This window comes from Ranitomeya variabilis, chromosome 6 (assembly GCF_051348905.1).
Source record: "Ranitomeya variabilis isolate aRanVar5 chromosome 6, aRanVar5.hap1, whole genome shotgun sequence".
Classification (NCBI taxonomy): domain Eukaryota; kingdom Metazoa; phylum Chordata; class Amphibia; order Anura; family Dendrobatidae; genus Ranitomeya; species Ranitomeya variabilis.
The window spans coordinates 442,187,057-442,200,380 of NC_135237.1; the positions used below are offsets into that span (position 1 = coordinate 442,187,057).

Sequence of the window (13,324 nt, forward strand, 5' to 3'; positions counted from 1 at the left end):
ATCTAGCATTGCCCCTACTAAATATACAGAGCAGTGTAAACAGTAAAGTAGACATGGCAATCGCCAGAACGCCGCAACCACCATCAGTGTGCAAGAGTCCCATCCTCAGAATAGGCCATCAATATTGCAACACTTTAATTTTAGAAAAATTGTGTTTGAAATAGGAATCATAAACCTGGTACCTTTGTCAGCAATAGCAATTCCCCTGACATGCAGCATTGGTGTCTCCACTGGGGCATCTTCAGTGCTCTCACAGGAGGCCCTAAAAACACCAACCACAGTGAGAAGAAACGGTCACAGGAATAATGAGCTATGAACAAAATTGTAGTTTTATTGCATCGTGAAAGGAAATATAATCGTTAAGGACAGAATTATTTATCCTGCTGTACCGTGTGAACGGGCAACCACTTTTTTCTCTCCAGTGCAGGACGTGCTGTAATCAACAACCATTTTACAACAACAACTGATGAATAATCATAACTAAACTCTGAAGCGCATCTCAAATTTTTCATCACATTCCAACATGTTAAGGCTGAGTCACACATAACGATATCGTTAACAATATCGTTGCAACATCACGCTTTTGGTGACGTAGCAACGATCCCGCTAACGATCTCGTTATGTGTGACAGCGACCAACGATCAGGCCCCTGCTGGGAGATCGTTGGTCGTTGGGGAATGATCAGGACCTTTTTTTGGTCGCTGATCACCCGCTGTCATCGCTGTATCGGCGTGTGTGACGCCGATCCAGCGATGTGTTCACTTGTAACCAGGGTAAATATCGAGTTACTAAGCGCAGGGCTGCGCTTAGTAACCCGATATTTACCCTGGTTACCATTGTAAAAGTTAAAAAAAAAACCACATACTCACATTCTGATGTCTGTCACGTCCCCCGCCTGCGTCCACAGGGTTAAAACTGCTTTCGGCAAGAGCGCTGCTAATATGCACGCGCTGCTGCCGAGAGCTTCCCTGCACTGACTGTGTCAGCGCCGGCCGTAAAGCAGAGCACAGCGGTGACGTCACCGCTGTTACTGCCGGCGCTGACACGTTCAGTGCAGGGAAGCTCTCGGCAGCAGGGCATGCATATTAGCAGCGCTCTTGCCGAAAGCAGTTTTAACCCTGTGGACGCAGGCGGGGGACGTGACAGACATCAGAATGTGAGTATGTAGTGTTTTTTTTTTTTTTACTTTTACAATGGTAACCAGGGTAAATATCGGGTCACTAAGCGCAGCCCTGCACTTAGTAACCCGATGTTTACCCTGGTTACCCGGGTGCTGCAGGGGGACTTCGGCATCGTTGAAGACAGTTTCAACGATGCCGAAGTCGTTGCCCTGATCGTTGGTCGCTGGAGAGAGTTGTCTGTGTGACAGCCCCCAGCGACCACACAACGACTTACCAACGATCACGGCCAGGTCGTATCGCTGGTAAGTCGTTTAGTGTAACTCCAGCTTTAGTCAATTAATTAAATTAATCATTCTCCTGAGTGGTTCCTGTGGCCGTGTCCATCACTAATCTGCATATTCATGGTTATACTTTAGGATTATCCCACACGATGTATCATTAAAAATAATAGGCTAACGGCCTTATCTGAAAAGTACAGGATTCGGGGGAGACTGTTCATTTCCACAGCTTCCAGGAAACTGCTAACACAGACTCCGTCCACATGTCCGCTCAGGCGGTCTGTCAGGGTTTTTTTTTAGGAAGCAGAGGGGGCCCATTGTTAATTTTGGGTTCTCTTGAGTGTCCTTTTTTTTAAATGGAAAATAAATGTCCCACATGGAAAACTTTTTCTTCCATTCCAAAAAATGGAACCCACATAGGCCCTATAATAATAAATGATAATAAATGGGGTCCCTCTGTTTCCGTTTGCATCACTGATGCCATGGATCTCCTAAAACGGAAGAGACAAAAGACACGTCCAAATGGAAATGAGAAGAGAATCTTTTCTCCTCATTCATCGGCAGATTTAGAGACTATTTATTTAGTCATTTCCTGTGTCTGATGTAAGACGTAATATTGATCTCTGGATCACACAAATAGATTCTTACCATTTAACACACTTATTCTGTGCCATGTCATCATGCTGAAAAAAATAAAGAATGAGAGTGAACATTTAAATTTCTGTTAAATAAGTAAAGTCAAATTATTCCAATATTCTTGACTTACTGAAAACATGGAGCCCAGATTCCAAAACCCCGGGGCTTCAATATAAAGTTTAGGTCGGCAACTCATGGCTTTTTGGCTATAAGGGGATTGTCTGGTTTTAAAACAAAAATGGTTTACTTTGTGTACATGTTCCTCATGGTCGTCAAGATCTCAGCTTGCTGCTGTTTGAAGCCATCATGCTTCATTTCCAGAGGATTGTACTGTGTCCAGGGCATGTGATGGACACACAGGTACAAGACTGAATACAGCACAGTTATCAGAGCTGCGTCTTGTTCTGGGGGCCTATGTGTGTCCATCACATGACCCGGACATATTATTAGTATTATCCACTGAAATAATAAGGTTCACAATGTGAGAAAAGATCGAGAAAATCAAGGAAGTCATACAGAACGTATATTGGACAATTAGGGGATGTGCACACATAGTCTTTAAAGGGCCACTGTCACCCTCCTCCAGCCGTTATAAACTAAAAGAGCCACTTTGTGCAGCAGTAATGCTGCATTCTAACAAGGTGGCTCTTTTAGTTTTAGGTTCAAGTATACCCCAAATAAAGCGTTTTTATACTTAGCCACAATTCCTGTCTCTAGCCAGGTAGGCGGGTCCTCACTCCCCAGCTTGACCAGCTCCTCTGCCGTCACTCCAATCTTCCTGCGCTTTCGGCGCCGCCCCCTCAGCGCTGTTATCGGTTCAAAACCGGCGCCTGCGCAGTGTACTGCTGTGCTGCGCAGACGCAGTAAGCTCTGGCCGTCTGACATCCCAGCCAGGCTTGCACACTGCGCCTGCACGGGCATTGCGGCCACCCACCTTTGGAATCCCAGCCCCGCACTATGTGTTATGCATTATGCACAGTGCGGGGATTCCAAAGGTGGCACAGCAGTACACTGCGCAGGCGCCGGTTTTGAACCGATAACAGCGCTGAGGGGGTGGCGCCGAAAGCGCAGGAAGATTGGAGTGACGGCAGAGGAGCTGGTCAAGCTGGGGAGTGAGGACCCGCCTACCTGGCTAGAGACAGGAATTGTGGCTAAGTATAAAAACGCTTTATTTGGGGTATACTTGAACCTAAAACTAAAAGAGCCACCTTGTTAGAATGCAGCATTACTGCTGCACAAGGTGGCTCTTTTAGTTTATAACGGCTGGAGGGGGGTGACAGTGGCCCTTTAAGGTGAGCAATTCCACTGAGTTTTTCAGGAGAAAGACACTTCAGGAAACATTTTTTTCCTAAAGCATCTTTTTTTAGCGTTTATTTGGACGTTTCCAGACTTTTTCAATGTTTTTGACTCCGGACAATGTTTTTTTGCGTTTTTCCAGCATTTTTGTGATTTCTTTTTTGCTGGCATTTTCCAGCTGTTTTTATAACTTTATTCAACATTGAAGAAGCCACTAGCTGTATTTTGAGCTGTATTCAAAAAATGTTGCTTTGGCGTCTTTGGGGCTCTGTCACCTGAATTTGGAGGGAACAATTTTCAGCCACAGGGGCGGGGTTTTCGGGTGTTTGATTCACCCTTTCCTTACCCGCTGGCTGCATGCTGGCTGCAATATTGGATTGAAGTTCATTCTCTGTCCTCCATAGTACACGCCTGCGTAAGGCAAGATTGCCTTGTGCAGGCGTGTACTATGGAGGACAGAGAATGAACTTCAATCCAATATTGCAGCCAGCATGCAGCCAGCGGGTAAGGAAAGGGTGAATCAAACACCCGAAAACCCCGCCCCTGTGGCTGAAAATTGTTCCCTCCAAATTCAGGTGACAGAGTCCCTTTAAGCTTTTTCATTTACGGTAATTCTATTATAAAGCAGAAAGTGTCTTGAGAGCCAAAAACTCCTGAAGAATTGTCAGGTCACTTCTTGTTAATTTAAATGATTAACCCCTTAAAGACTGGAGCTTTTTTCGGTTTTGCGTTTTAATTTTTTGCTTCCCTCCTTCCCAGAGCCATGACTTTTTATTTTTCCGTCAATATGGCCATGTGAGGGTTTATTTTTTGCGGGACAAATTGTACTTTTGAACGAAACCATTAGTTTTACCATGTCGTGTACTAGAAAACAGGAAAAAAAATCCAAGTGTGGTGAAATTGCAAAAAAAGTGCAATCCCAAACTTGCTTTTTGTTTGGCTTTTTTGCTAGGTTCACTAAATGCTAAAACTGACCTGCCATTACGATTCTCCAGGTCATTACGAGGTGAAAAAAAATTCCAAACTTTGCTAAAAAAAAATGTGCAATTTTCCATTATCCGTAGCGTCTCTATTTTTTGTGATCTGGTGAGGGCTTATTTTTTGCGTGCCGAGCTGACGTTTTTAATGATACCATTTTGGTGCAGATACGTTCTTTTGATCGCCCGTTATTGCATTTTAATGCAATGTCGCGGTGACCAAAAAAGTAATCCTGGCGTTTTGACATTTTTCTCGCTACGCTGTTAAGTGATCAGGTTAATCCTTTTTTTATTGATAGATCAGGCGGTTCTGAACTCGGTGATACCAAATATGTGTAGTTTTTTTTTATTATTATTGTTTTATTTTGAATGGGGCGAAAGAGGGGCAATTTAAACTTTTACATTTTTTTATTTTTTCCATATTTTTAAAAACTTTTTTTTTTAATTTTGGCATGCTTCAATAGCCTCCATGGGAGGCTAGAAGCTGCCATAACTCGAATGCCTCTGCTACATAGAGGCGATGCTCAGATCATTCCTATGTAGTAGAATGACAGCATTACTATGAGCGCCGTCCACAGGGTGGCGCTCATAGCAATCCGGCATCAACAACCATAGAGGTTTGCAGGAGACCTCTGGTTGTTATACCGAAGCAGCGATGACCCCGATCATGTGACAGGGGTCACCACTGCGTGCATTTCCGGCCGGATGGCCAGAAGCACTTGTTAAATGCCGCTGTCAGAGTTTTACAGCGGCATTTAGCTAGATAATAGGCGCGGGATCGCGATTCCACCTGCGCCTATTGCGGGCACATGTCAGCTGTTCAAAACCGCTGACATATCCCGGCTTTGATGCAGGCTCACCGCTGGAGACCGCATCAAAGCGGGGGGTTCGGCCATCGGATTTACTATTCCGTCCCATGGCAGAAAGGGGTTAAAGATGTTCAAAAGATAATTTTGTGACATATAATTTATAATTGGTGGAGAAAGGTTGAACTTGATGGACCTAGGTCTTTTTCAACCTATGTAACTATGTAAAGGCCTAAAATTACAGCAAATTGTTTATACATAGAAATGAATATGTACTTTTGAGTGTTTAACCACTTCACCCCCAGGCCATGTTCTGTTTTTTGCATTTGTTTTTTGCTCCCCTTCCCAGAGCCATAACTTTTTTATTTTTCTGTCAATATGGCCGCATGGATCTGGGGCTCAGTGTGGGCTCATTTTTTGCGCGCCAAGCTGACATTTTTATTGATACCATTTTGGTGCAGATAATAATAATCTTTATTTATATAGCGCCAACATATTCCGCAGCACTTTACAGTTTAACAGTTTCAAACACAACAGCCATAGGTAACAACGTTAACAATACAGTAATAAAACAAAATACGACGACCCTGCTCGTGAGAGCTTACAATCTACAATGAGGTGGGGGAGAAAGTACAGGTGTGTATTTACAATGCTGTATTTACAATGATGGTCCAGCCATCTTCAGGGGGTGGGGGATAGATGGAAGTAGTGAATGGGCTACACACACACAAACATAAAATGACTTTGATTAGTTAACGTGATAGGCCGCTCTGAACAAATGTGTTTTGAGGGTGCGACTAAAACTATGCAAATTGTGGATGGTCCTAATATCTTGGGGCAGAGCATTCCAGAGGATTGGTGCAGCACGGGAGAAGTCTTGGAGTCGGGAGTGGGAGGTACGGATTAGTGCAGAGGTTAGTAGAAAGTCATTTGCAGAGCGCTGCGGTCGGTTAGGCCGATAGACCGAAATGAGGGCGGAGATGTAAGGGGGTGCCGCACTGTGAAGAGCTTTGTGGGTGAGAACAAGTACTTTGAATTGTATCCTGTAATGAATGGGCAGCCAGTGTAATGACTGGCAAAGAGCGCATGCATCTGAGTAACGATTAGCCAGATGGACAACCCTGGCTGCTGCATTAAGGATAGACTGGAGAGGGGAAAGTCGAGTGAGGGGGAGGCCAATTAATAGAGCATTGCAGTAGTCCAGGCGGGAGTGGATTAGGGCGACAGTGAGGGTTTTTGTTGTCTCCATGGTGAGAAAAGGGCGGATTCTAGAGATGTTCTTTAGGTGCAGATACAATGATTTGATCGCCCGTTACTGCATTTTAATGCAATTTTATGGCAACCAAAAAAAAAGTAATTCTAGAGTTTTTACTTTTTTTCCTCGTTACGCCGGTTACCGATCGGATTATTTATTTTTATATATTTATAGATTGAGCAATTCTGAACACGGTGATGCCAAATATGTGTATTTTTATTTTTTAAATTGTTTTATTTTGAATGGGGCTGCAGCCCTGCTAAGTGTAGCAGAAATGCTCACTTGCTATCCAGCTATGACAATCACAGCGGTCTCCCAATGGGCGGGATTAGTGATGTGCTTCTGGCGAGAACATGTTCATTACCGCAGTCAGAGATTGACAGTGGCATTTAACAGGTTAACAGCCATGGATGGATCGCAATTCCAATTATGGCTCTTAGGGGCACATGTCAGCTCAATCAGCTGACATGTGTCGGAAAAGATGTGGGCTCAGCACCGGAGCCCACATCAAAGAGGGAAACGCGATATGTGCCATACGTGTGCGGCAAATGTCGTGAAGCGGTTAATAAGAGATTTTTCAGGCAATTTTTGAAGTGGATCCACCAGAAAAAGATTTCATTTCTTACTGTTGCTTCTACTGATCTAACTGGCGCCATAATGAAAGCCAAAAATGGTGCCCACTAAATAGTTATTGGAAACGGCCAACTAAGCATTGAAAAAGTAATGATTGATGGAAAATAGTGATTTTTAAATACCTGGACAAATCTGAAAATACATTAAAATATCATCAAAAAGTTTATTTATTTCAGTTCTTCAATTCAAAAAGTGAAACTCCTATATTATATAGAGTCATTACAAACAGAGTGATCTATTTCAAGCTTGTCTTCTTTGTTAATTCACCCCCAAAAATTGTGAGACATGTATTGACAAACAGTCTGCACTCTCCCTTCGGAGTGATTACATGTGCTGGGGCACAGCAGACCTGAGTATGATTAACAAACAGCTTTCATCTCCAGCAGTGTGGGAGAATGGTCAGTGCTGCAGTGTGAAGTCTCATTATAAACACTTCTAGTATCTTGCCTCTTAAATTCAAAAGAGCTTTATTGGCAGGTCCAAATACACGTTAGCATTGCCAAAACAAGTGTAGTGCTGCCAATTATGCTGTACTGCCCCTCAGTGGGCACTCAGGGGTGGTCTGTCACATATAATCCCTCTGCAGTAAGGAAAGCAGACAGTTACCATGGCTCACACAGTCTGTTTTAATTCTTTTTGCTCTTGTATGTGGATGCCTGCTTATGATGGGCAGACCAGGAAACGCTATGAGAGGAGAGCTGAAGCGATGGCCGAGGGACCACCACGGTGCAGGAAGACTACTGTACACAAGATGAGGTGCAAACAACAAAGGTTAGATTTATTGGGAGGCAAGGAATGAAGTGGGTGAGGAAGATGCAAACAGGGGTATGCAATGGCAAGAGACACTTTACAAGAGTTATAAACTTTATCTTGTCCGTAAAATAGCACGGAGCTCCAACTATTACAGACTCAGAATATGTCTCACAAGCAACTTTAAACAATACACAAATAACGATGCTACTCTACGTATAACCTCCCTGGCCCTTACTAAGCAGGCCACACGGCTCCCGTGTACTGACTACTGAAGCCTACACTAGGCCCTAACAGGTGCACCAAACAGGAACAGACTCACAGTGACGTTGGGGACTCAGGTCCAGTCCCAGGGGGCCCCCAGAAGTCTAATATGGTGGTGCACACGGCTTTCTGTCAGCTCTGTGAAGCGAGGTCTTCTCCTTGCTTCTGGATCCTAGGGATGCTCCTGGAAACTGTAAGTCCCTTTCTCAGTATCTTCGTGGCTTCACGAGCTAGCACGGAACAGCCACCTTTGCTGTACCCGGAAAAGTCTTGCAAATTTCACACGTACACTCCTTCCCAGGCTGTGGGACCTTCCTTATTGCAAACAGCACAAAGTTCTCTCTAGCAGCTTCAGCTCACACACACAGTTCAGGCTCAACTCCTCCCCTCATTATAGGGCAGTTCATCTTCACAGCCTATAGCAGGGGGAAGCAGGACATTCCATCACTCCAGACAAGGGGGTGCTGTCTCAAAGTGGCAGCGTGTTACTGTCCATAACATCAACACCCACTTACAGAGCTACTAGAAGTGTTTGTAATGAAACTTAACTCTGCAGAACTGCCCCTCCCCCTACACTGACTGCTGGAGATTTAAGATGAAAGCTGTTAATCATAATCAGGTCTGCTTTGTCTTAGCAATGTTTGTCAATACATGTCTTAGGCCGGAGTCACACTACAGCGAGATATGGCCGAGTCTCGCAGGTTAAAACCAAGCTCTGGCACCTGCACTCCGGAGCGGAGAGTGCGGCTCCATGTATTGCTATGCGGCCGCACGCTCCACTCTGGAGTGCCGGTGCCAGAGCTTGGTTTTAACCTGCGAGACTCGGCCGTATCTCGCTGTGTGTGATCCTGGCCTAACACTGAGCCTGCTCTAAGATATTGTAGGGGTATGTTCTTCTTTCCCCAGTGTGTTGCTGCTTACTTATGATTGGTCAGCATCAGAAGGAGGAAAAACTACACGCCCCAAGGATAGCGCTCTGGCAATACCTTCTTGGCCTTAAAGGGAATCTGTTACCAAATTTGACTTATCTAAACTCTTACCAAATTTGACTTATCTAAACTATTAATATGGGCAGGGCCGCCATCAGGGCATTACAGCCGCTACTGCTGTACGGGGCCCGGTCAGCAGCAGTACACAGAGGGGCCCGCAGATCCGGGGCCCCACTGTTGTGCTTCTACTGACCGGGCCCCATCATGCACTAAAATACTGTGCACTGCGGCGCACATGTCGGCGCTGGGGCCCGGGAGCCGTTTTGGAGCTGTGCACGGCCGTCTTACCTAGTCGGCTGCGCAGCTCCTGCTCGGCTGTAGCTAGAATGTATGTGCCCCCTGCAGGTCCTGACTACAGCCCATACATTCTAGCAATCACAGTAGTGAATGTGCTAGAATGTATGGGCTCCTGTCAGGTCCTCTCAGCAGCCCATACATTCTAGCTGCTGCTTCACTGCTGGAAACACTAGACGCCCCGGAACGACTGAGGTAAGTATAAAAAACATTTTTATTTTTGTTTTTTTAAATGGGTGAGGTGGGGGGGAGTGAGACTGCAGATGATGGAGTGTGTTTGAGGGGGTACTGCACATGTTGAAATGATAGGGGGCAGCAAATGATGAAGTGTGTTTAAGGGGGCACTGCGCATGATGAAATGATAGGGGGCTGCAGACGATGAAGTGTGTTTGAGGGGGCACTGCGCATGATGAAATGATAGGGGGCTGCAGATGATGAAGTGTGTTTGAGGGGGCACTGCGCATGATGAAATGATAGGGGGCTGCAGATGATGAAGTGTGTTTGAGGGGGCACTGCGCATGATGAAATGATAGGGGGCTGCGGATGATGAAGTGTGTTTGAGGGGGCACTGCGCATGATGAAATGATAGGGGGCTGCAGATGATGAAATGTGTTTGAGGGGGCACTGCGCATGATGAAATGATAGGGGGCTGCAGATGATGAAGTGTGTTTGAGGGGGCACTGCGCATGATGAAATGATAGGGGGCTGCAGATGATGAAGTGTGTTTGAGGGGGCACTGCGCATGATGAAATGATAGGGGACTGCAAATGATGAAGTGTGTTTGAGGGGGCACTGCGCATGATGAAATGATAGGGGGCTGCAGATGATTAAGTGTGTTTGAGGGGGCACTGCTCATGATGAACTGATAGGGGGCAGCAGCTGCAGATGATGAAGTGTGTTTGAGGGGCACTGCGCTTGATGAAATGATAGGGGGCTGCAGATGATGAAGTGTGTTTGAGGGCGCACTGCGCATGATGAAATGATAGGGGGCTGCAGATGATGTGTGTTTGAGGGGGCACTGCGCATGATGAAATGATAGGGGGCTGCAGATGATGAAGTGTGTTTGAGGGGGCACTGCGCATGATGAACTGATAGGGGGCTGCAGCTGCAGATGATGAAGTGTGTTTGAGAGGGCACTGCGCATGATGAAATGATAGGGGGCTGCAGATGATGAAGTGTGTTTGAGGGGGCACTGCGCATGATGAAATGATAGGGGGCTGCAGATGATGAAGTGTGTTTGAGGGGGCACTGCGCATGATGAAATGATAGGGGGCTGCAGATGATGAAGTGTGTTTGAGGGGGCACTGCGCATGATGAAATGATAGGGGGCTGCAGCTGCAGATGATGAAGTGTGTTTGAGGGGGCACTGCACATGATGAAATGATAGGGGGCTGCAGATGATGAAGTGTGTTTGAGGGGGTACTGCACATGATGAAATGATAGGGGACTGCAAATGATGAAGTGGGGGTGATGGGGACTGCAAATGATGAAGTGGGGGTGATGGGGACTGCAAATGATGATGTGGGGGTGATGGGGACTGCAAATGATGATGTGGGGGTGATGTGGACTGCAAATGATGATGCGGGGGTGATGGGGACTGCAAATGTGATGGGGACTGCAAATGATGATATGAGGGTGATGTGGACTGAAAATCATGCAGGGGTGATGGGGACTGGAAATGATGAGGTGATGGTGATGGGGATTGCAAGTGATGGGGACTGCAAATGATGATGTGGGGATGATGTGGACTGCAAATGATGATGTGGGAGTGATGGAGACTGCAGATGATGAATTGTGTTTGAGGGGGTACTGCACATGATGAAATGATAGGGGGCTGCAAATGATAAAGTAAGGGGGACTGCAGATGAAGTGAAGGGGGATAGGGGACTAAATGATGAAGTAAGGTGGACTGCAAATGATGAAGTGGGGGTGATGGGGACTGCACATCAAGTGAGTGTGAGGGACGGTGGACAGCAATTGAATTGAAGGTGGGGGTGGGGAGAGCCAATGGTGTATTGAAGGTAGGGAGAGCAAATAATGAATTTTGAGGGTGGGGAAGAGCAGTTGATAATGAATAGAGGGTGGGAGAGAGAGAAGACATGACAATGAATTGAGGCAGAAGGGGCATGTAACTATAATGAATCGGAGTTAGGGTTAGAGCGGGAGGTACATAGTGGGGTCGTTGAGGATAAATTGACTGGAAATAAATTGGGGGAAAGAGTACAGGTGCTAATTAATTGATATATTAAATGGGGAAAGTGGCTATGTATAGCTAGAAGGGGCTCAGTGGCGTATTATAATTTATATTTGAAATGGTGGGTTGCATAATAACCAATTACAGTATATATTAATGGTGGGTGAATGTCTGTATTCAGATGTGTAGTGTAGAAGAAAGGGAAAAAGTGGGGAATGTGCTCTGGAAGCGGTGCTCTAGATAACTGTGTTATTTTATGCAGAGACGAGTCCTGGCTGAAAGAAGTGATGGCGGTCTGCGCTGGATTAAAAAGAAACGCAAAGATGAAGGACTTCAGCTAGAGACGTCACTGGAGAGTCAGTATGTTACCTGTACACTGACACCATACACTGTATACTGTATACAGAGCTCCTGTATAATAATCCTGTGTATAATGTCACTGGTGATCACTATATTATCTGTACACTATACACTAAATACAGAGCTCCTGTGTATAATGTCACTGGTGATCACTGTATTACCTGTAAACTGACACTATACACAGTGCTCCTGTGTATAATGTCACTAGTGATCACTGTATTACATGTACACTGACACTATATATAGAGCTCCTGTGTATAATGTCACTGGTGATCCCTGTATTACCTGTACACTGACACTATATATAGAGCTCCTGTGTATAATGGCACTGGTGACCACTGTATTACCTGTACACAGACACTGCATACTAAGTACAGATCTCCTATGTATAATAGCACTTATGGTGATAGTATTTTTTTTTTTATTAATGATCAGTATTGTACTATTCAGTCACAATGTGGTGGTAATATGTTGTCCGGCCATGGTGTGGCAGTATGTTCCTTGTACGTGCTATTATTTGGTCACTATGTGGTGGTAATATGTGGTCTGGTCATGGTGTGGTGGTATTTGTTCCTTGTACGTGCTATTATTCGGTCACCGTGTGGTGGTAATATGTGGTCTGGTCATGTTGTGTTGGTATTTGTTCCTTGTATGTAGTTGGTCACCATGTGGTGGTAATATGTGGTCTGTACATGCTGCGGTGGTATTTGTCCCTTGTATGCGATATTGTTTGGTCACTGTGGTGGTAATATGTGGTCTGCACATGGTGTGGCAGTAATTATTCCTTGTAGATAGTATTATAGGTCACTATGTGGTGATAATGTGGTGTCTGGTCATGGTGTTGTGGTATTTGTCCCTTGTATGTGGTATTATTGGTCATTTGAAAAATTGAAAAATAAATAAAAATATACCTAAATTGTATTGCATATTTTAACAAATGTTTAATAAGTTAGAGTAGAGTAGGGCCCGGCCAAAAGAGTCTACCTTGTCAACGTGGCAGATTAAAAAAACCTTTTGGCCAAAACAAAATCTGCTGGCTATGTGTGTGATCTGGTGATGGGAACTGTTAATGTGTGATTGGTGAGAAGTGGAGTTTTTCCAAGAGACAGCGGTGGTGCTGTGGACAGTTCGAGGGTTGGAGGCGGGGCTGGGGTGGAGCCTGGGCGGAGTCTTAAGGGGGCCCCACAAATTTTGCCAGTATGGGGCCCCGAAATTTCTAGTGGCAGCCCTGAATATGGGCATACAGATTATAAACTGCTGAAAACAGTCCTACCTGTGTGTCTCATATCAGATGTCTGGTTGTTGATAAATCATCTTTTATCACTTTATATAATTGACCTCTTCCAGGGTCTGGGTCAGATGGTGCCTGGAAGATAACTCTGCCTCCAGAGATTATTTTAAATATAAGAGGGAGTTACCAGTGTGATGTGTGGTGGCCGCTCTCTGCCCTCCTGATCTCACAGCAGAGCTG

At 45.2% G+C, this 13,324-nt stretch overlaps 1 protein-coding gene across 1 annotated transcript in view; it reads right to left on the minus strand.

The window, feature by feature from the left end:
* The window catches only part of CCDC178 (coiled-coil domain containing 178), a 732,453-nt gene that overhangs the window by 667,813 nt on the left and 51,316 nt on the right, over positions 1-13,324 (minus strand). Inside the window, exons 4-5 of the mRNA XM_077270423.1 lie at positions 2,048-2,082; positions 183-262 (exon numbers count right to left, since the gene is read on the minus strand). Coding sequence (XP_077126538.1) covers positions 183-262; positions 2,048-2,082 — 115 coding nt within the window. The remainder of the gene's footprint in view (positions 1-182; positions 263-2,047; positions 2,083-13,324) is intronic.